Source organism: Juglans microcarpa x Juglans regia, chromosome 3S, assembly GCF_004785595.1.
Source record: "Juglans microcarpa x Juglans regia isolate MS1-56 chromosome 3S, Jm3101_v1.0, whole genome shotgun sequence".
NCBI lineage: Eukaryota > Viridiplantae > Streptophyta > Magnoliopsida > Fagales > Juglandaceae > Juglans > Juglans microcarpa x Juglans regia.
Window position 1 is genome coordinate 16,200,741 of NC_054599.1, and position 24,357 is coordinate 16,225,097.

General features: G+C 36.7%; 1 protein-coding gene and 2 long non-coding RNA genes across 3 annotated transcripts; 2 read left to right on the plus strand and 1 right to left on the minus strand.

The window, feature by feature from the left end:
- The first annotated feature begins 5,199 nt into the window (after nt 1-5,199).
- LOC121258590 (AP-1 complex subunit mu-2-like) lies at nt 5,200-24,305 on the plus strand. Its single transcript, XM_041160133.1, has 11 exons — nt 5,200-5,716; nt 6,149-6,295; nt 6,438-6,500; nt 6,647-6,823; nt 6,947-7,050; nt 12,591-12,698; nt 12,851-12,947; nt 13,046-13,143; nt 13,281-13,422; nt 13,581-13,703; nt 23,896-24,305. Exons 1-11 carry the CDS (start codon nt 5,591-5,593, stop codon nt 23,992-23,994), a joined length of 1,284 nt encoding a protein of 427 aa, XP_041016067.1. The 5' UTR covers nt 5,200-5,590; the 3' UTR covers nt 23,995-24,305.
- Nucleotides 11,109-18,246, minus strand: LOC121258625. Its single transcript, XR_005939440.1, has 3 exons — nt 18,114-18,246; nt 14,706-14,714; nt 11,109-11,145 (listed from the first exon to the last, which is right to left on the minus strand). It is a non-coding gene; the product is annotated as an uncharacterized LOC121258625 (long non-coding RNA).
- Nucleotides 18,416-21,293, plus strand: LOC121258623. The gene is made up of 2 exons (XR_005939438.1): nt 18,416-18,504; nt 18,573-21,293. It is a non-coding gene; the product is annotated as an uncharacterized LOC121258623 (long non-coding RNA).
- Nucleotides 24,306-24,357: the final 52 nt, after the last annotated feature.

The window sequence follows — 24,357 nt, forward strand, 5'->3', positions numbered from 1 at the left end:
TTGCCTTCCATTTCATGTCTTAGTTCAATGTATCTAGTGGCTATAAGGTCTTTTATCAAACTCAAATCCTCCTCAATCTCTTACATGTGTGCATGAGTGCCAAGTGGCATGTGAAGAGTGTGTGTGTAAGTGCATGGGTTGCCGAACCCTTCTCTTTCCTAGGAGATCTTCTTTTCACTATACTTTTGAACAAGCATGTGATTGGTCCTTTTTAGCACAAAGAACCATGCCCTAGTTGTCCACCTCATGTTGTCTTACACAAGATTCGCCTTCTAGAACCCTAGGCAAGTAAGGTCATTCTTCTATCTTGATCTTGCCCACATAAACCTTAAGTTGGGCGTGAGCCCCAATTCCATTGGGTTTCAAAACCCTAATTTCTTACAAGAGCTGAAACTCTCGTGGGCTTATATAAAAAAAAAAAAAAAAAACACACAAATGCCTAGAAAGTCTTAGTCGTCACAATTGGAGTACTTAAAAAATGAAACCCTAATTTCTTACAAGAGCTGAAACTCTCATGGGCTTATATAAAAAAAAAAAAAAAAATACACAAATGCCTAGAAAGTCTTAGTCGTCACAATTGGAGTACTTAAAAAAATGAGTTTTGTCTATGTAAACTGATGGACAAGAATTCTATTTGAAAAATGTTTAATTTGCAGACTAGGACAAAATTTTATTTTTTTAAGGTCAAAATTTTATTTTTTTAAGGTCTTTCATTTCAAACTCATTTTTTAAATAAGTTACAATTTTTATAAACTCTTTTGGAGTCCCAAAAATATTTAAATAATCTACATATAGCTTAATAATAGCAAATCCAATATCTTATTTTTTAATGAAAATATATGGATAAATTGGATTATTTTTAAATATTTTTTTTATTAGATATTCACTGTGACGATTGTACTACATGCGTCCGGATTGCTTTAACCCATATAAAGATCTTTGTAGCTTGATAAAATAAATATTTCAAAATTTTGAATTATATGCTTCAAGCATTTTATATCTTTCAGAGATTTTCATATGTGTATATATATATATAATATCATTATCTAGTAATCTATATAAATATGCTATAACAAAATCCATTAAATCCATATCCAAAATTTCTGTGACTATCAAGTTAATAAAAAATCTTAATATAATTGTATCCCCAACAGGAGAATATGTTTTTTTTTTTTTAATAATTAATACTAAATTTTTGCAAAAAACCTTGTATAACAAATTGTGATTGGTATCACACAATTTTATTTTTATCGTTATATTTATGTACAAATATCCAATTATATCCAACTGCATCATGCTTTTAGGTGTTTGGACTATAGGTTCAAATACTTCACGTTTTGCTAGTGAAATCAATTCTGTAGAAATTGCTTCTATCCATTTTGGTCAATCATTTTTACATCGACATTTTTTTACCATTTTTTGTCAATTTTTATAATCACTTCTCAGGATATTTAGAGCAACTTTAAATGAATACATATTGTTGACAATCTCCATACTTACATAATGTATCGAGATCTCATTTTTTCAAGTGTCTTTACCTCTTCAGTGGATAAGTTTTCAAGAGTTCATCTTCAGAGGATAATTTTTTAGAAGATTCTGCTTCAAGAGATTCTATTCTGGATCTTGTTTTTTAGAAGATGACATAAAGTTTGGATGGATCTATAACTCTTGTCTATTCTGTAGGGATGACCTCTTCAAGAGCACCAATTTGTTTTATTTGTACTTTTCTATTTCGATGAGTCTTATCTTTTACACCAATAGGTCTTCCATGCTTCAGGTGTGTCTTAGACTCATTAGTTGTTGTATTATTTGATTGTCCAACAGAGACATTGATATTTGTTAGAGTATTAGTGACCAGAATATGAGACTTCACTATTTTCTTATTGTCAGTAAAGACATCCCAGTAACTAATTTGTAATAGTTTGCAAATGAATGATCCTCTGAATTTATAGTTTACATTTATTTTGTACAAAGTTTAAGATTAGATAGCGTCGAAGTATTCTATGTTATTTGTTTTTGTGCTTCCGACAACTTTTCTCCCATAATGATGGGAATACTATTTCATTAAAATGACAAATTTTAAAATGTGCCTTAAAAATATTCATAGTTAAAAGTTTGAAGTATCTAATGAAGGATTGACACTCAAAATCAATATAAATTCCAAATCTACATTGATGACCCATCTTAGTATGTTGGAGAGGTGCAATTGGAATATACACAGTACAACCAAAAGTACAAAAATGAAAAATATTAAGTGGTAAGCCAAATGCAAGTTACAATAGAAGACGTTTATTATAGGCAATAGGTCTTATTTGAATCAATGATGCAGTATGCAAAATTATATGTCCCCAAGTCGAGACAGGTAGTTTTGATTTTAAATGTAATAGTCGATCAATTAATTGCAGATGTTTAGTAAATGATTCAACTAAACCATTCTAAGTATATGTACGGACAACAAGATGTTCAACACTAATCCCAACTATCATACAATAAACATCAAAAGTTTTAGATATAAATTCTACTGCATTATCCAATCGAATAAACTGAATTGGATAATCAGGAAATTAAGCATGTAATATAATAATTTGTATAAGAAGTCTAGCAAATGCAACATTTTGAATATAGAGCAGACAAACATGTGATTATCTAATTTACGCATATATTAAAATCATAAAATATCTAAATAGCTCACATGGTGGATGTATAAGTTCACATATATCTTCATAGATTATATGTAGAAATATTGGAGATTCAATAATTACCTTGGAATGGGATGACTGATTATTAGTTTTAATTTAGAACATGCTTCACATGTATAATCACTTGCTCAAAGAATTTTCTGGTTCCTTAAGGGATGTTCATATGAATTCTCAATTAATCAACGCATCATGATTGATCCTGGATGACCAAGACAATCATGCCAAAGCATAAATATCTTTGTATCAGTGCACTAGAAGTGTACTACAATATGTGATTCAATTATTTTTATTGTTATATAATATAACCCATAAGAGATTTTAACAAAAAGTATTAAAATATAACAGCTCAAATATAATATGATTACATTTTATAAAAAAAAAAAATATATATATATATATAATATGATTACTTAATAAATAAAAAAAATTAATTATTATGGTCATATGCGCCACTGATTGAAAGATCATTGTCTCCATTAGGATCCACAAAAAAATTAGAAACATCGGGATGAGTTAGATCGAAATGGATCAAAATAAGTTAGATGATCTTCTGGATCCTTATAATTAGTAAAATTCATTTCAACCTATTTTTTAGTTTCCTTCATAGATGCTTCATTTATGTTCACCAAATGTTTAGATGTATGACAGGTACGTGACCAATATTCTTTTATATCATATATGTGACATTTATCATCATATTTCTTTACCGGCTTCGTCTGTAAGCCTTTATTTTCATCTTACTTTATCAAGGTGTGGTTCCATTTTTGGTGGTATGTAGTATTTCTCTTTGAAGGATTGAGTATGCTCACCTTGATTTCAATAGTATTTTTTTTTTTTTTTATCATGTCATGTCTACATCTACGACAATAGTTTTCTTTATTATGGTGAAATGAGATTTCATTCGCTTTAAGGAATTGAGTAGAACTGGTAGGACGAGACTGATGATGTTTCATTAATATCTTAGTATTTTGTTCAGCCACTAGCAAATAAAATGTTAATTCAGAATATTTAGTGAACTTTCGCTCTTGATATTGCTATTGAAGAAGAACATTCGAGACATGAATATGTTATATTTTTCATTTCAAACATCTCCTCTTTAGTGGTTTTTTCTCTACATAATTTCAATTGTGCAACTTCAGATGCATCCAATCATAGCGAGTTTTTGGAGAATCACAATCTTTTGGAACGCGTATCTCTTCCTTAAACTATCCCATAGAATTAATTAAGTGTGAGATATTTAATTTTCAATTTTTCATATAGATAGTGGCGAAAGAAAGTCATTACTTTAGCGCGATACTACATGGACATTTCATATCCTTCCTTAATGGTATTTTCAAAATTTATTCACCAAGATGACTCTTAGCATCAATGATCTATGATAAATAATTATTACCAGAAACATTGAAGACAACAAATTTGATTTTTTAAGATTTGACATGATATATAACAAATATATTAAGTATTTACTGAGAAAGAAATATTTAAAATCGAACTAACATATAGAATATAAAAATATTCATCATATTGATTGATAACATTATACTCTATATAATATCACATAAATTATAGCAAGATTTTATAAAATGATTTATATCGCAATAAGCAAATCTTAATATTTATAGAAGAGAAACTTACCGTAGTCAAGAACTGTTATGCAAGTATCTTACCAAAGATAAAAAAAAAAAAAAAAAAAAAAACACAACGGTTGGTTGGAGTCTTGTACTGATAACGTGTTATGAAATTAAGAAACAATAAGAGAATAGAAAGATTGCAATATAGACTTAGCTCTTCAGGAGCTCAATATCATTCACTTTTAATTTCTTGTGTTGTACAAATGATGCTCAAAACACATTTTTATGGGCATAAAAAGATAAAAAATATAAAAGAGTGATACATGAATTAATAAAGATACATTCATAAATTTAAAAATTTCAAGAGTTGATACATGATTAGGCTAGAATTATAAGATATAGAATTTAAATAGTCTTCCACCAAGTTTATGTGTACATTTTTAACAAATGTTACATATTACACTCTCATTTCATTTTTAAAATATGATACTTTTATCCTCCATGTATTATCTTTTAATTTTTTTTAGACAAAATTTAAAAATTAATAGATAACAATACCTTGAATAATACACTTTTTTTTTCGTACAATTCTTTTCAAATGAGAAATGAAATTTGCAGTATTATAATGTATAAGTGTACTTCTTTAAAAGAAATTTAAAATCTACATAAAAAAATTATTTTTTTAATAATAAACTATTTTTTTTTAAAATGCACAATACTTACTTTATGATTATATCTGGAGTTAGTTTACGTACATTCCCGAATAGGGACTATTCATCCAAATTTGAATAATTTTATTTTTAAAAGTTTTTTAAAATTATAATAATATCTTTTTACCGTTTAATCAAACACATCAATGGGTCTGTATGCATAATCTCTATATGAGAACGGCAAATAGAATGTGTCTTATATCTAAGCTTACTATTTAAAATAAATTGGTAACGGCTTGTGATAAGATGAGATCACCAGTTCTTACTCGACATTACTGCTAATTAGCGGTTAGAGTTGCCGCTGCCGGGTCCTGATAGTGTCTGATTTGAGTTTTCAGGTGCAATATATATACAATTGCATTTTAATTGGATATTTTACATATCGTTCAAAACCGCTCCACACTAATGGTTCAACGTCAAAGAGCAACGGGCTGATGGCGAGCCGAAGTTTTTCCACTGCATTTAGATCCATCTACCCGTCGCAATTAATCCGGCACCAGATCTCATCTATCTAATCCTTCTTATAAACGCTGATCGGATCGGATCGGATCCGATCGTCGGAACCCTACAAAAATATAAGAGGGGAAAGAGAAAAAAAGAGTAGGAAGGCATGGCTGGGGCAGTGTCTGCACTGTTCCTCTTGGACATTAAAGGTCGCGTTCTCATTTGGCGCGACTACCGTGGCGACGTTACCGCTGTCCAGGCCGAGCGATTCTTCACCAAGCTGATCGAGAAAGTGATTACCTTCCTCTCTTCCTTTTTTTTTTTGAAGCTTGCAGTCTAGAATCTTCGTGATTCGCCTTTGTTGATATGAGGGGATCTTTCTCTTCTAATTGATTTGGTTGCATGCTGAGAAAAGAGAATTATTGCTATTATTGTCTTTCCGGTTGTTTCTTTTTCAAGTACTTGGCACAGAGTGATAAAATTGTGAATTACTAGTTGAGACTGTTGAGTGGAGGTCCTGAATTCGGAGAGACTTTTATTTAGCTTTGTTTCTAACCTACCAGGCATTGCTAATTTTTTTTTTAATGAAATATGACTTTCCTCAACCTGAATTTAGCGATTGACCAAATCTAGCTGTTGGATCCGCTCTCTATATGGGTTTTTTTCATCTCTAGTCAATAATTACATGTACATGTGTTGCTAATCACCTCTTGGTATGATTCAGGGTGATCCAGAGACTCAGGATCCAGTTGTGTATGATGGTGGTGTATCCTACATGTTTGTTCAACACAACAATGTGTTCCTAATGACAGCATCTAGGCAGAACTGCAATGCCACCAGCGTTCTTTTCTTTTTACACCGCATCATTGATGTAAGCGCCTATTGGTAATTATAGGTCCTTGCCCTAATCGTTTATAACTGATGCATATATAAAAAAAACTGACACGTGTTTCTGCATTTTAATGAGTTTCATCATTGAGATTGTTCATTCTTATTGGTTTCTCCGTGGGCAGGTGTTTAAGCATTATTTTGAAGAGTTGGAAGAAGAATCACTTAGGGACAACTTCGTTGTAGTGGTAAGAGGATGTTTAATATTTCATTGCATCTAATGCTTAACTAGATTTGGTGTTGTTCATTGAAATTGTTTGGTTTCATGTTATGAAAATATGATTTAATGAAAGATTAGATTTGGCATTATGCTGATACCTTGTGTTCTTGGCAGTATGAGTTACTTGATGAGATTATGGACTTTGGCTACCCTCAGTATACAGAAGCAAAGATCCTTAGTGAATTCATCAAGACTGATGCTTACAGGATGGAAGTTACGCAGAGGCCTCCCATGGCTGTAACAAATGCAGTTTCTTGGCGAAGTGAAGGGATACAATACAAGAAGAATGAAGTAGGTTTCTCTCTCTCTCTCTCTCTCTCTCTAACACACACACACACACACACCAGATTTGCTTGGTGTTGTATATTGATGGTGTAAGTTTCTGGATGATATTCCTATCTTTTTGTCTGCCAGGTTTTCTTGGATGTGGTGGAGAGTGTTAATATTCTTGTCAACAGCAATGGACAAATAATTAGGTCTGATGTTGTTGGGGCATTGAAGATGAGAACTTATCTGAGGTGCGCCATTTGAGTTTTAGTGTCATCAAGAGTTAGTAGCTGCTAATTTATTCAAATTAAGATGTGTCTTAATTGTTTAATTCATATTTAGTTTCATCGAGAGATTGTGACTGCTAGTTTGATTCAATTTCAATCAAAATATTTTCTGTGTTTGAGGATTGACATGTTTGCAATGGAACTGCTATATTGAAATGATAGTTTAGGGTATGTAATTGCAAGAATGCAACTCTATTTCCATTGAAAAATTTGTCTTGAAGGCCAATAGTATGAGAACTAGTAAGTGTTGCTATTATTCAGTTTTGCATTAGAATTGCAATTTATGTACATATTGTTGTAAAACACACCAAAATCTTGGATTAATAGCCTACCAAATGGTGCTTATTGCTGTGCTATAGTTAGTGATTAGGCATCCAATTTTACCTATTAAGAAAAAAGAAAAAAGATCAGGCATCCTTTCATGGATTGTACATATTGATCTCTCCGTTTGCCCTATTTTGTGGGACTTACATTTTATTGATTAAGGCTTCATCTACCTTGTCATTAGTTTAACCTTCAAGGAAAGCCTATTAGTTTCATTTGTATATTGGGAAAAAGTGAAAAGTTATATTTCCAACTATTTGAAGCCAGTTTACTTATTAAAAAAAAAAAAAAAAAAAAAAAAAAAAAAAAAAAAAAAAAAAAAAAAACTATTTGAAGCCAGTTTTGGTGACAGATTTTGGCGTACTTAAGCACAAACACCACTTAGATCCTAGGCACAAAGTGTAAGCATATGCCCGCCTGAGTAAAGTGCACATTTTTAAAAATAATTTGCAATATAAATATTCATAAAATATAATGAAAACATGTAAAAAACCAAGATAGTAATATTTAACCTATTAACTCAATTTGTTAAATTATTTTGCAACATGACATCAAATGATCAACTAATTATAGAGACTTGTAACATACGATTTCATATAATTCTGATGGGACAAAGATCATCTTTTGGCATGATGTATGGTGCAGAGATTGAGCCCTGAAGGAATTTTACCCGACCTGTTTAAAATCTCTTGTGCTGGGAGGTGTCTGCTGTGGATTTTTGCCAAGTTAATAATAGCTCCACAGTGAGTATCACTATTACTCAACTAGTGCAGTGTTAGGAAGTGGAAGTAGTTTTTTTACTTCTCAACCTTCTAGATTCATTTAGGTTGAGAGGAGATCATGAGGAAAAAATGGGGCTGATTTATTCTCGAAGAATGAGGTTTAAAGTATGTTGATACTATCAAGTTCTACACCCTACAATGGGGACCTCCTTTCCCTAGACAAGTATATGGTGGAATAAGTCTCTCTCAAGAGTGGCATTCTTTGTTTGGATGACTGGACATGGGAAGGTCTTAAAAATAGACAATTTAAGAAAGGGAGCTTAATGGTGGTGATGGATTGGTGCTGTATGTGTGAGAAGATTGGGTAATCTATCGACCACTTTTTGCTCGATTGTGAAGTGGCTAGGGCTTTTTGGGTATCTAATTTACAACTTTTAGGGATTGATTGGGTGATTCCAAAAAGGGTGGTGGAATTATTGGCTGCATGAGGGAGCTAAATTGGGAAGTAAATTGAATGTAGAGGAATGGTGGGCAACTCATTTCTATTTAATGGGGAGTATATGGTTGGAAAAAAATGCTTGAAATTTTAAAGATCATGAGAGAACGTTGATAGAGATGAAAACCTCTATGCTCAAAGCACTCTATGATTGGACAACCGCCCATAACATCACTTGCTTCTCATCCTTTGTAGACTTTCTGAAGTCTTGTTTTCACCTCCCCTTAACTAGGTGTTCTTCTCGGTATACTACCTATGTACATGATGGTGCCTCTAGCGCTCTTTTAATTATATTTTGATACCTTTACTTAAGAAAAATATTATGATTCTCTTGTGCTTAATATAAGCAATACAATACAATCCTAAAGTGTTTTTTTATCAAAATCAGGTACTAAATTTATTTGCTCCTATTCCATTTTTTTTCTTTAACATAAATACCATTTCACTTCTTCCTTCACATGTTCAGGACACTTTCTGCAATTGCTAATTGCTCGAAAATCTCTAGCCAGGTTTTGCTTAAGTCTGTCTCCCTCCTTTTGCGTCTTTACCACAAAATTGCAATTCAAATCATTTTTTATTTTTTATATCATCAAGACAGACACTTCTATGGAATCTTTTTTTTTTTTCTAGAATCTTCAAAGGCCATCACTTCCACATGATATGTTCAATTACTAAACAGTTATTGATTATATATCTCCATTTATGCTACAGTTAGTAGCTTCAAATGTTCAGAAACCAAATTCTTTTCTAATCTGATTATTTATACATCATCCAATAGAGAGAAAGAGCAAAAGAAAATTTAGGGATAGGTTCTGTGGAAGGTAAGATAAGGGCCGGATGTACAGTAAACTCGGACTTGGATAGGATAGGATTGTGCACGCTGGGCCCTTTGGGAGTTAGAGCATTCCAGGAGTCCAATGGACTGCTCAACTTTTGGTGGGGGTGCTATATGGGTGGTCCAGAGAGGGGAAATCGAAAATTCCTTGTCTCTTCCTTACCTACTTCCTGTACCACAAATAAATGGTCCAGACAAATACTAAGTTAAAATTGATACTATATGTATCTATATATATATATATATATATATAAATAAAATAATTGCAAAGCTCTCTTTTTGTGCTTTTGTAAATGCGCTTTACTTTTGGTAAGTGAAGTGCTTTGGTCTTGAAGTTTTCTGCTTAAGCGCACTTTTACCAACAGTGTTTGAAACCCTGTTTTGAATATATTTGCTTGTGGTCCACTTGTCGACTTAATGCTTCATCCCTTTATTGTTCCTGTGGGCTCTACTTTGGAAGTTCATGGTTATGGCTTGTTTATATATGCATGCCCAACCTATGCTATATTGTTGACTGGTGACTCCAAGTTCTAGACACGTGCATGGACTTGCATCTAATAATTCAATGTAATAATGCTTGTAGTAATATATTTCTTGCTTTGGGTGGTGTGTGGAATGAGGAGAGACAAAGCTCCCGGGCAGGATGGCTTTTCTATGGCATTTTTTCAGGATTGTTGGGAGATTGTGCGGGAGGATGTGATGAAGATTCTTCATGAATTTTATGAGTTTCAAAAGTTTGAGAAGAGTTTGAATGCCATTTTTATTGCCTTGATTCCAAAGAGAGTGGGTGCTACGGTGTTGAAGGATTTTCGCCCAATTAGTTTGGTAAGTAGCGTCTATAAGATTATTTCAAAGGTGTTAGCAAATAGAATGAGCAAAGTAATGGGGAAGATCATTTCCAAATCTCAAAACGCATTTGTTAAAGGACGGCAAATTATAGATTCGGTGTTGATTGCAAATGAATGTGTAGATAGCCGTATGAGGGAAGGCGCTCCGGGGGTCCTTTGTAAGTTGGATATGGAAAAAGCGTATGATCATGTAAACTGGAATTTTCTCTTGTATATGCTTAGAAGATGCGGTTTTGGTGACAAGTGGTGTGGCTGGATAAGTCATTGCATTTCCACCGCCCGCTTCTCAGTGCTTGTTAATGGACAGCCTTGTGGGTATTTTCCGAGTTCTAGAGGTTTGAGGCAGGGGGATCCCTTATCTCCCTTCTTATTTGATATTGTTATGGAAGCATTAAGTCGCATGGTGGAGGCAGTGGTAGGAGCAGGTTTTATTTCGGGTTTTTCAGTGGGTTCTAATTCTAGTGGCCCTTCTACTATATCACACTTGCTTTTCGCTGATGATACCCTCATTTTTTGTGAGGCTGTTGGGGAACAAATTCAAATTTTGAGGGCTGTCCTGCTTTGTTTTCAAGCCGTCTCGGGATTAAAAGTGAACTTAAGTAAATCGGAGTTGGTACCGGTGGGAGAAGTCCATAATATTCATCACTTGGCTGAATTTCTGGGGTGTAAAGTTGCATTTCTGCCCATAAAATATTTGGGACTACCGCTAGGGGCATCTTTTAAGGCCAAACACATTTGGGACGGGGTGATCGAGAAGATAGAGACGAAGTTGGCAGCATGGAAAATGACTTATTTATCTAAAGGGGGTAGGATTACTCTTATAAAGAGCACTCTCTCTAATATTCCTACCTACTTCCTGTCTTTATTCCCTTTACTAGTTGGTGTGGCCAACCGTATTGAAAAATTGTATAGAGATTTTTTATGGGGTGGCTTGGGAGAGGTGTCTAAAACTCCCTTAGTGAGTTGGAAAAGAATTTGTTGCCCAATTGCTGATGGAGGACTGGGTATTCATAGGCTACGTAGTTTTGACAATGCATTGTTGGGGAAGTGGCTATGGAGATACCAAGGGGAAGAGGAAGCGTTGTGGAGGGGGGTGATTGATTGTAAGTATGGTAGTGATTGGGGAGGATGGTGTACCAAGGAGAGCAGGAATTCGTATGGAGTGAGTCTATGGAAGTTTATTAGGAAAGGTTGGGGTCGTTTCCTAAAACAAATTTACTTCTCGGTTGGTGATGGTTCAAAAATCAGATTTTGGTCTGATGTTTGGTGTGGGGATATTGTATTGTCTCGAGCATTCCCGATTGTTTTCAGATTGGCAACTAATAAGCAAGCTGCAGTTTCCGAGGTGATGGGTTTTTCCAATGGAATGGTGCTTTGGGATGTAGGCTTCTCTAGATCTGTCCAAGATTGGGAAGTAGAGGAGGTCATTGATTTTTTTAGACAGTTGTATTCAGTGGAGATAAGAAGACAGGGCAGGGACCAACTATGTTGGAGACAAACAGCCTCTAAACAATTTACAGTTCGGTCATTTTATAAGGTGATACTTAATCAGCACCATATTGGCTTTCCTTGGAAGCGGATTTGGACGGCTTATGTTCCGTCAAGGGTGGCTTTTTTTGTTTGGACAGCAGCATTAGGGAATATTCAGACTATAGATAATTTGAGAAAGCGCGGAATGATTGTTTTGGATTGGTGCTTTATGTGCAAGAAAGAAGCGGAATCAGTGAACCATCTACTACTTCATTGTGAAATGGCTAAAGTGCTGTGGGATGGTGTGTTTGGAAGGGTTGGGCTGTGCTGGGTTATGCCAGAAGCAGTGGTTGATTTCCTAAAAAGCTGGACCAACTTTCAAATGCATACTTGTTCCCAAGTGGCAGCTGCATGGAAAATGATACCCTTGTGTATTATGTGGTGTATTTGGTTGGAGAGAAATGAGAGGTGCTTTAATGATCGGGAACGCAATAGTGATGCATTATGGAAGTTTTTTACAAGCACCCTACTTTGCTGGTTCTCTGCTATTGTACTCAAGGGTGGGGCTGTAAATGAGTTCTTGTCGTTAATTCCCTAAGTTTTAGAATGTAAATAGGTGTTTCTTGTGTATACTTCCTGTGTACTCGGGCTTCGCCTATTTCATTATGCTTAATAAAGTTCTAACTTATCAAAAAAAAATATATATATATATATATATTTCTTATTGTCAAAGCTTGCTATTAATCTCTATGTTCGGGTCAGCTGCTATAGCTGGATGCTAGAAATATTTACCTATATGTCTGTTGCAGTGGCATGCCAGAGTGTAAGCTTGGCCTTAATGATCGAGTTTTATTGGAGGCACAAGGTCGGTCAACCAAGGGAAAGGCCATTGATATCGAAGACATCAAATTTCATCAGTACGCATCTTAACTCTTTGGTCTACTTGAATTCTAGGGTTGATGTTCAATTGTTTGTAAGTATTTAGTGCAAATGCTGGTATTTTATGAGCTGGGATTTGATATTGCTATTTTGCTACAAATATTTAAGTAATAGCCAAATTTTGGTTTAGGTGTGTGCGATTGGCCCGATTTGAAAATGATAGGACAATATCCTTCATACCACCTGACGGATCTTTTGATCTCATGACATATAGACTCACTACTCAGGTAACTCGTGTTTTACAAATGTTTTTTCCCCTTTCCTGGCTTTGGGTTGCTCGTTCCATGCCATTTCCTGAGTTAAATTATAATAATTCTGCTATCAGGTCAAGCCTTTGATTTGGGTGGAAGCTCAAGTTGAAAGGCATTCAAAAAGTCGTATTGAGATAATGGTAAAAGCTCGGAGCCAGTTCAAGGAGCGTAGGTATTAGACTTTTTCTTTTTCATTTGAAGGGGGGGTTGTAGCTGTTGGATTGTGTCCCTAGTTCTCGGTCGATTGCCCTGGCTTTTGTGCAGCCTGATTTTTTTTTCTTCAGTATTGACGAAAATTAAATTGTACAGCACTGCCACAAATGTTGAGATTGAGTTGCCTGTGCCAGCAGATGCTACAAATCCAAGTGTTCGTACATCAATGGGGTCTGCATCATATGCTCCTGAAAAAGATGCAATGGTCTGGAAAATAAGATCTTTCCCAGGTGGCAAGGTATGTGTTAGCTGTAAAATAAAATTTCACTCCTTTTCAGTGTTGACATTGTGTCATTGATGCTTATCATCAATAGTCATGATCTCAGGGAATTGTTCTATTCATGTTCCTTACAATTTAGCCATTCTGTATGCTATTCTCAAATTTAAATTGTTTAGGAGTATATGTTAAGAGCGGAGTTTCGACTTCCAAGTGTTATGGCAGAAGAAGCAACTCCTGAGAGAAAAGCTCCTATACGTGTGAAGTTTGAGATACCATATTTTACTGTCTCTGGAATACAGGTATGCCTTTATACATAATGCATAATATATTGCATGTTATGTCATAAAGCAACTCCCCCACCTTTTCTTTTTTTCAAGATTGAGATGCCTTGTAGTTTTTCATGTCAATGCAATGATTAAAAACAATCACGGTGCTAATACTTGCCTCTTAGTGGGTACAGGGTGATGTTTGTGACTATTGTTCTTTCATTTGTATTACAATACTATTTGGTAGACACCGCTTTGTTATTTTTTTCTTAACCTGTAACTTTCAGCATCTGTCACATCCAGCACGTGTTTGAGAATATAGATTCATGGCACTGATATAGTAGTCAAGAACTTTATTGGACATTTAATATAATTTTTTTTAATAAAAAAAGGTGTTACCAACTTACCTGAATACAGTTTAAATGAGAGAAACACCTGACTGCTGAAGGGAAAAAATCTAGAGAATTCTAAAAATGTAGAAATAGAAAAAACAGTACTATTGTGTGCCACCATCCAATAGTATAGCATGTTGAGAAAGAATGACTAGTGTCTAACACTGACTTTTTACAACCTTCAGAACTCTGCTCATCTCTCTCTCTCTCTCTCCAAATACACGCTAAGCAAGTCATGATCATTTTCAAACAAACAGTGCAAATTGTTGACTATCAAATTGCCCTTTCCAATAGCCTATAAAAATAAACTTCCCTGTCCAATATGTTAGAAGATCCAGCACTCAAGAGGACATGACTTGGTCTATCCCAAAAAGGCCAAATATCATATCTCATAAGGTACTAGTTAACTCATAGTAAAGTAGAAGATGATCCATTGTTCTCCTACTTCTCTTGCACATGTAACACCAATCAACCACTACAACTTGCACTTCAGGCCAAGGTAAGAATCTATCTTAAGGCAGCTATATACAAAAAAAGAAAAAAACAAAAAAAAACCTTCACTCCGGAGGGAGCTTTGTCGTGCCAAAGTATCCTCCAATGGAAAGGACTATCATGAGCGCATAACTCATTTCAAAATGACAACTTCAATACTCTTTAATTAGATGGACCTCAATTCAATATATCTTCACCATCCTATCCCACCCTATTTGAATACAAGCAGGCAAAGATTGATGCAAAGGGATTCACCTACGAATCATTAGTCTCTCAGACAAACTAATTAACACTTATGAGAATCGTGCAAGAGCTGACAATGATTTTCCCCATAAGCATTCTCAAAATATGCAATGCCGAACAGCTTGGGGAAAGTACCTTCCAAGGATTGATATTGACACGACACATCATGCCAAAAGCAGGCCTGTCGCCCACTACAAATTTAGTAAAGTGAAAAAAACTCTTAAATGTTCTTCTAAAGATGAATCTCGAACGGCTCATAAACCTCATAAGAACACCAGCCTTCACTCAAGCTCCCATACTTTGTGTTCACTGGCTCCTTCCAAAGGCTCTCTTGCAAGGGCATAACGCCATAGCCACCTCCTTGAGAGTGCTTGGTTAAAAAAATCAAATTTCTCACTCCTAAGCCAATCTATGCTGCCATCAAACACACCTTAGACCATTTCTCAAGGATAAGACTCTTTCCCACACCTCATAAAAAGCTCACTGTAACGTCTATAGGCAATTGGCATCGCCGTGGAGAAATAGACAAATTAGATAGCATGCACTTATTGAAACTAATTCTGCCTCCCTTAGACAAATAAAATCTCTTTCAACTATTCAAGCGTCACTCCATCTCCTTAATAATATCATGCTAGATAGATTTGGCTTCAAAGGGACCGAAGGAAAGACTAAGCTTTGTCATTGGTAAGGCGGAATTTTCCAATCAAGGATATCCACCAAACCAGCTACATTATCTACATTACCGATCTGAGCAATTTTTATTTTGGTAAATTAACCTTCAAACCAGAGTTTGCTTCAAAGCATAAGAATACAAGTTGAAGAAATTAAGGTGATCTGAGTTCGCCTCACAAAATATTAACTAGTCAGTTTCAAAAAAGAAGTGAGAAATATTGAGCCTCATTCCATTTATAGCACCTATAAGAAAGCATGATATAAAGATCCCCATGTACTGTAGCAGAGCTCAACTTCCTCAAGTCCATGTTACAAATGGCTAAGGGCATAACGGTTCCCTATAATCCTTGGGTGCTACTGAAAAATCCCATGGGAGTACCATTCACCAATATCAAACAAACTACTGAAGAAAGGGGCAATCCAACTACACATTTTCTCTCCAAAGCTGCACTATCTTAACAAAAAAAGTAATATTCAATTCATATGATTAATTCTTTTTTATAAGTAAATTCATATGATTATAAGGCTTCTTTATGTTTAGTTTACAAAGCAGTCATTGATCTTTCAAGCTCAATTTACATGAAGGCCTTCATTGGTAAGGAGAACCAAATCAATGATTTGTCTTCCCTAAACAATGGCATTTGGGAGTGGGAAATGATCTTTGAGAACACTAATTTTAGTCTGTTTGCAAGAATGTTGGCAATAGTTTTATATACACCACTGATAGGGACATTGGACATGTGATTGATAATTGAAAATTTATGATCAATTACTATTCTGCATTTATTTATGTTATTATTAGACTTTGGATTGCATTTTGTTTTGAGCTTTATGTTGAATTGGTGGGCCATTAGCCAAAGTATGATTAGGGCAAGGGTTTTGTTATGGTCTTACTAGGTGAAACATAGAGGGGACCTATAAGCCAAATGTTCTTGATGTCAGCTTCTCTTTTATTTTTTATTTTGAACAAGAAGAAATTTGATTAGAAATGAATGTATAGGCGAAGCCCATGTACACAGGAAGTATAAAAAAGAAAACACCTAAATACATTCTAGGAAACAGAAAGCAACATTAGAAAATCATGAACGGAAGTTCCGTTAATGACTAAGCAGAAAACCAAAACAGCAAAGAGCGCATAAAAAATATTCCAGAGTTGCTCCAAAGAATGCTCATTGTCATTAAAACACCGCTCATTCCTTTCCATCCAAATGCACCACATAAGACACAAAGGAACCATCTTCCAAGCTGCGTCCACTTCAGAATAACCAGGAAGCCCGTTCCAACATGCAAGAAGATCAACCACTCTCAAAGGCATCAACCAAGCCAAGCAAATTCTACAAAAGATGCCATCCCACATAGCCCTTGCCACCTCACAATGCAAGAGTAGATGATGCCAGGTTTCCCTATTTTTTTTACACAAGAAACACCAATCCATAACTATAATACCTCGCTTCCTTAAATTATCTAGTGTCAAAATCTTCCCAAGTGAGGCAGTCCAAATGAAAAAAAGCCATTTTGGAAGGCACGTGAGACCTTCAAATACACTTCCAAGGAAAGGGAGGACTATTATGAAAACGTAACAGCTTATAGTACGAATGAAATATCCCACTGAATCGAGCGATTAGAATGACAAAGCAAATCAGAAACAGCAGCAAACCGATCTGAAGCCAATTGAAAGATAGCCAGAAACACACTGTTGAAGGCCCAATCACCACACCAAATGTCAAACCAGAAATGGATCCTAGATCCCTCTCCAACACCATAACTAACATGACTAACAAAACTCTCCCAGCCCTTTCTAATGAACTTCCAAAGTCCCACACCATAAACACCCCGAACTTCATTAGAACACCAACCCCCCCAAGTACTTCTAAACTTCCAATCAATAACCTCCCTCCAAAGAGACTCTCCTTCCTATTGATATCTCCATAGCCACTTTCCCAATAAAGCTTTATTAGAGATCCTCAAATTACGAACCCTCAATCTCCAACCGAAATAGGAGAACAAACTTTATTCCGTCTAACAAGATGGAAATTAGTTTCCTCTCCCATACCACGTCATAAAAAAACATGAAATAACTTCTCACTCTGGTTGGCCACCTCTATAGGCAATGGAAACAATGATAGAAAATAAGTGGGGACATTAGAAAGGGTACTCTTAAAAAAGAGTAAGTCTACTCCCCTTTAGATAAAGATAGTTGCTTCCAACCAGCCAACCTTTTCTCGACTTTCTCTACAACCCCATCCCAAATAGCACAAGCCTTGAAAGGCGCCCCAAAAGGAAGACCCAAATATTTCATAGGTAAAGAAGCAATTTTGCAGCCCAACAAACTTGCCAAGCTATTGATGTTACGCACCACACCCACTAGAACCAACTCTGATTTTTCAAGGTTCGCCTCGAGGCCCGAAACAGCTTCAAAACACAATAACATAGTACTTAAGGCTTGAATCTGGCCACGAACCGCATCACAAAAAATGAGGGCGTCATTTGCAAAAAAGAAGATGTGAAACGAAAGTAATAGACCTGTTAATGGCATTACCAACCGAGAAACCTACCACCCCCGCCCCCCCCCCCCCCCCCCCCCCCCCCAAAAAAAAAAAAAAAAAAAAGCGGCCTCCACCATCCGACGCAATGTCTCCATTACCTGTACTTATTTCTTATCCCTTTTTCCATTACCTGTAAGTGTGGCTTCTCGTATGGAGCAAATCTTTTGCAATTTTCTGTGGGGAGGCATGGAGGAAGAAGTTAAGCTCCATCTTGTGGGTTGGGATAAAGTCTGCTTACCCATTCAATGTGGTGGGTTGGAGGTGTGCAATGTGAGGGTTTCAATAAAGCACTTTTGGGGAAATGGTTGTGGAGATACCATAAGGCAGGGGAGGGTTTATGGAGAGAAGTCATAGATGCCAAATATGGGAGTATGATGGGGGGATGGTGTTCTTAGGAAGTTAGAGGGACACATGGTGTGGGCTTGTGGAAAAATATTAGAGCGGGATGGGGTAGATTTGCCAAGTGCTTTAGATTTGCAATTGAAAGAGGTGATAGAGTCTACTTTTGGCATGATGCTTGGTGTGGTGAACAAGTCCTAGATTTGCAATTGGAAGAGGTGATAGAGTCTACTTTTGGCATGATGCTTGGTGTGGTGAACAGGTCCTAAAGCAGGTGTTTCCCACGCTTTACCAGATTTTCAACGACAAAGAGGCTGCCGTGGCTGATCTAGTGGTAATTTCTAATGGTGTTGTCCATTGGGATGTAAGATTCTTGAGAGTTGCTCATGATTGGGAGTTGGATATGCTTGCTATTTTTTTGACTTAGTATATGCAATATCAATGGGCAGTGAGACGGAGGATAAAATGATCTGGATTTTGAATGGTAATAACAAATATTTGGTGCGCTCTTTCTACAAGGCCCTCTTGGGAGTTTCTAATGATCATAATTTTCCTTGGAAGGCCATTTGGCAATGTAGAGTACCGTCTAAGATCGCTTTTTTTGTATGGACTGCATCTTTTGGGCGGATCCTCACGTTGGATAATTTGAGAAAACGTAGTCTTATCATAGCAGATTGGTGCTTCTTGAGCAAGAATGATGGGGAATCAGTGGATCATCTTTTGTTATGTTGTGAGGTGGCAAGTTGTTTGTGGAATGAGATCCTCAATAGGATAGGGGTGACTTGGGCTATGCCCAGAAAAGTTAGAGATATTCTGGGGTGTTGGACAGGAATTAGGGGGAATCCACCTATAGCTGTTGTGTGGAGAATGATCCCTCATTGCATTTTGTGGTGCTTTTGGCTAGAGAGGAATAAGAGGTGCTTTGAAGACATGGAGCGTTCTTTGGAGGAGCTGAAGCGATTCTTCTACAATACTTTATTTTCTTGGGCTTCGGCTATTATTTGTAATACGGACAATTTTCATGACCTGCTTGTATCTCTCACTAGTATCTAGATGTAATTAGGTTTCATGAGCTGTTTGTATACTTCTGGTGTACTCTGTTACTTTCTTTATTTCAATAAAACTTACTTTTACCTATAAAAAAAAAAAATCCTTTAGCTCTGAAGCCCCGGGTTTCTTGGGAATGAGAGCAATGAAAGTAGCATTAAGAGATTTTTCAAACTTCTTAAAGGAAAAAAACTCTTGAAAAACCCGCATCACATCTTTCACAATCTCCCAACAAAGTTGAAAAAATGCCATAGAAAAACCATCCGGACTAGGACCTTTATCTTTGACCATCCCACTAACCACAAAAAAAACCTCATCTTCATCAAACGGTCTCTCCAACCAACTTGCACTAAGAGGATCAAGAGAATAAAAAAACAGCCCATCAATTTTAGCCCTCCAAGAACCTTATTCGGTGGGAAGGTTTTCATAATAATACACTATAAGATCTTGAATCTCAGGTGGAGATGAAATAATCAGAGATGAAATAATCACACAACCATCAGAATGAAGCATCTCAATAGCAGTTTCTTTGGTGCGAGTTGGCCATTCTATGAAAAAATCTAGTACATTTATCCCCTTCTTTTAGCCGAAGAGCCATTATTTTTACCGCCAAGAGATTTCCTCCATCAACAAAGTTACAACACCCTCTCAAATTCAGCCACCACAGATTTTTTTTTTTCAAAAAGACCTCCTTAGAAGGAACCCTATACTCCTCCCCAGACTCCAAATCCTGCAACTCCTCCATAAGAGAGAATTTTTCTGACATTAATATTCCCAAAAACTTTTGCATTTTATTTCTTTAAATCAAACTTCAATGGTCTAAGCTTACTAGCAAGAATAAAAGTGGGAGTACCCGTGAACTAATAAGAAGACCACCAGCTCCTAACCTTGTCAACAAAACCATCAACTCCTAACCACATGTTTTTAAACTTAAAACTCCAACCCCCATGAATGCCACCGCTGTCCAGCAAAATAAGAAAATGGTCTGAACACACATGAGGCAATCTCTTTTGATATGGCTCTAGGTAATGTACTTCCCAAGAAGAAGAAACAAGAAATTGATCCAATCTCAACCAACTTCGACTGTTGGACCAAGTGGATACACCCCCCCACAAGTGGAAGATCCAAGTGATCCAAATCAAAGATAAATACAAACTCCTTCATTGCCGAAGAAAAACTAGAATCACCTAAACGTTCACTTAGGAACCGAGTAATGTTGAAGTCCCCACACATACTCCATGGTACATCTCAAAGAGAATACAAACCCTCTAATTCCTCCCACAAAAAACTCCTTTCCCTCGGGATTTTGACCATAAACACCCGCGAAGGCCCACTCCCACCCATCATCCTCTACATTTTTAAAAAAACAAGCTAAAGAAAAGTTCCCTATACATACCCACTCGTGGGTAGCCCAAGTGGTAAGGGCGAACTTGTGTGCATGAGCCCCATGTCACAGGTTCGATTCCCCCTGAAATCAAACTACAATTTAAGAGGGAGGTCATGGCGATGGGTTGTTGTGCTAGTCTCCCCGGGGGTTCAGGTTCCATGAGTGAGTCCTAAGGGCTTTGCCATAGGGTGGTTTCCCCTATCATTAAAAAAAAAAAAAAAAAAAAAAAAAAAAAAAAAGAAAAAGAAAATAAAAAAGGGGAAAAGTTCCCTATACATTCCCTCCATAGACTCCACCACCCTTGTGTCCCAGATTAAAAGAACACCCCTAGAAGCTCCCATAGACACCAAATCTGCCCAACCCACGAAATAGCACCCCCCATAAACTACGAATTAAACATCTATCAACAAAATGTAACTTCATTTCTTGAAGGCAAGCAATATCAACCTTCCACCTACGTAATAAAGACTTTATACAAAGACGTTTGTTTAGATCGTTAAGCCCCTTACATTCCAAGAGAGAATTTTAGGCTTCATGAGAATAAGGTGAGACCCCCTCCCTTTCAATCTGCCCCTTCCTCATCGAGGAACGTCCATATTCAATAGCGATGAGAAGAGCCTTGAATTGTTCTTCAAAACCATTACAAGATATCCCAACACAATCTTGTATTTCTTCTACTTTTCGTAAGACCCAATCCGACACCACATGAGGAAGTGTGACCAGGAGGAAGAGCACATAGAGGGATCACATCAACCTCATTCCCATTGGAACATTCCCCTTCACATAGTACTATTAGCAAGTTCAAAATGTCAGAAACCTCCCCTGGAAGCTGTAGTTCGTCAGTATTAATCAACACTTGTGTCCATCCCTGATTGCAGAAGAACATCCATGGGAAACAAAGATTGAAGAGGCACTGAAACAGGATTCGTTGAATGCAAACCCTTAGCATACTAGACCAAAGGCAATGAAGAGCTAGTATCCTTGTCAACCACCGCCATCCGAAGCTCAAGTCGTGGCAAAAATCCCCCTTCCTCACTTTCCAGCAGCATTTCCGGCTCTGGCGCACAGAGGGGTTGCCTGACACAGGTTACGAAGTCTGTGCCGGCTCAAACGATGGCTGAACAGTGATCGGCACTGCAATGTATGGTGAAGGAAACAATCCCAATATTTCTGAAACAGCCCCGGCAGGCGATTTCACCCTCCAAACACTATGTGGGCTTTTCACCAAGCCCAGCCCAGCTTCTTTCTTTTTTCCCTTATCTTCAGACAGCTTTGGGTCCATAGAACAGTCCAGCCCATCTACATCAGCCACCACCTGTTTACCCAAGTTGCTAGATTCACTACCCACACAGCCCTTAGACAAGCCCGGGCCTGTGTCAACCCAACATAACATCACATTCACCTTTTCCCTCATGTCCAATAAGACCCTCTGCATAGCCATCAATGAAGGATTGTCATTTACCCCTAATGAGCCCCCCTTGGGAAACCAAATGTCATTCTTGGGGAAGTTAAGTTCGGGCTGCACCACCTCCCCTCCAGCCACCTCACGTACCTCCCGCCTGCCTACTGAGCAACCATGAGCCTCCGAAGACGACGATGATCTTGTCAGGACCTCCACAAAAGACCCATTCGATCCCAACAAAATGTGATCATGAGGAGGAGCTCTCTGAGATGCTCTGTTCTTCATACCTGAAATAGAGGACATGGAGACTGCATCTCTCAACTTTTCAGCAAACCTCCTCCAACCCTCGCCCTTCAAACCTTTTGGGAAAGCGATAAAACCACCTCACCTCTCTCCCATATTCAGACAACCTTTCCAAATCACAAATGAACATTTCCTTCCATAATTTCTCTTTGTCACACAAAAGTCTAGGCCTTTGAGTCTTCCGGATGAAATTTATTCTTTATTCCAACATTACAAAACAAGTCCTTGTTCCATACAGGTGGATCGGCTTTCAAAGTTTTAAGAACAAGGGCCAAAGTAAAGCTTGGAGAACCTTGAAAAGCGTTAATAGGTCTCCCATTGTTTTGTCATTTCTGAAAATCCTTCTGATCTTAGCTACATATTTTTTAACTTGAACTATCTCTTACCACCCCAACAATCTTGAGAGTCGATAATAATAGGAAAATGAACTGAGCAAAGTCAGAAAAGTGTACTTCCCACCCTGAAGAGATAAGAAATCCATTTAATTTGGACGATGCAGGGGTGGCTTGGCTATTTGACCATGTAAATCTCCTTCCACTGGCGGTAAAGCAATAAGATTTTGTTCAAAAATAAAATCTAGAAAGCTCCAATATGGATGGACACAACGGAAAAGGAAAAGAAATAGTTGATTGTGATACCCCATATGATAAGGATAAGGGTAGGTGGTGAATGAGATCCCACATTGCTTGGAAAGGAAAAGTTCTTGCTGTTTATAAGGTTCCAATGTGGCTCTAATTGTATCATTGGTTAGTCCTTTTGGAGTATAGGTCATGTGGTTTGGGCCTTCTATTGGAGCGTTACAAATGGTATCAGAGCCTATTCTAACCAGAAATGTGGGACTTGAGCCTTACCACCTACAACGGACAGGCTCGACGAGGACGTTAGAAATTTAAGAGGAGGAGATTGTAATACTCCCATATGATAAGGATAAGGGTAGGTGGTAAATGAGATCCCACATTGCTTGGGAAGGAGAATTTCTTGCTCTTTATAAGGTTTCAATGGGGCTCTAATCGTATCATTGATTAGTCATTTTAGAGTATAGGCCATTGGGTCTTCCATTTGGACGTTACATTGGTTAAAAGATCTACACATGGAATGGAATAGACTAAAAGCAGTTTTTTTTTTTTTTTTTGACAAGTAATAAGAAAAAAGGAGATGCGGTTTTTTGAAGTCTCTTCTCTGCAAAAACAAACTACTCTGGTATTCTTGCTTCATTTCTTTTTTGAGTAGCACCCGAAACTGAAGCTATATACGTAGTAAGGCTTAATATGCCCTAGACCACCAACGAGATGAAAATTGTTGAGTTTCACTACCTATTAAAACGGTGCTATTAAATTATCAGGAATCGTGACAGATCAAAACATGATGAAATTATAATTTATGTATATCTTGCGGTTTGTAGGTTCGTTACCTGAAGATTATTGAGAAAAGTGGATACCAAGCTCTTCCCTGGGTGAGGTACATAACGATGGCTGGTGAATATGAACTTAGGCTTATATAAAGCTGCTTTGCATCACAGTTCCCATCCACCATGTATATTTCTTCAATGATTAGTACTCAAAGCCAGATAAATCAATAAGCTTTTAAAAGTTCACTGCCCCGAATTTATATGGTGGTTTAAGATTTCTTCCCCGTGGCATTCTTTTTGGTCTGTTCATTGTTAAGAATTTTAACAGGATTGTTAGTTGATGCATATCCAGGAAGTATATTTTTGTTATTTTCCTTTTTTTATTATTTTTTTGGAATAAAAGAGCATATATTGTAACTTCCGTATTCTTTGATCTTTTATTCAAATTTTATTGCTGGAGGTAATTCTTTATCTATTCTCTATGCTTATATTCGTAGCCTTTTTTTTCCGATTTTT

Coding starts and splice junctions, on each gene's coding strand:
- LOC121258590 (XM_041160133.1), top strand. CDS start 5,591: ATGGCTGGGGCAGTGTCTGCACTGTTCCTCTTGGACATTAAAGGTCGC. Junction 6,501..6,646: donor GGGACAACTTCGTTGTAGTG/GTAAGAGGATGT, acceptor TGTTCTTGGCAG/TATGAGTTACTTGATGAGAT. Junction 13,704..23,895: donor TTACTGTCTCTGGAATACAG/GTATGCCTTTAT, acceptor TGCGGTTTGTAG/GTTCGTTACCTGAAGATTAT.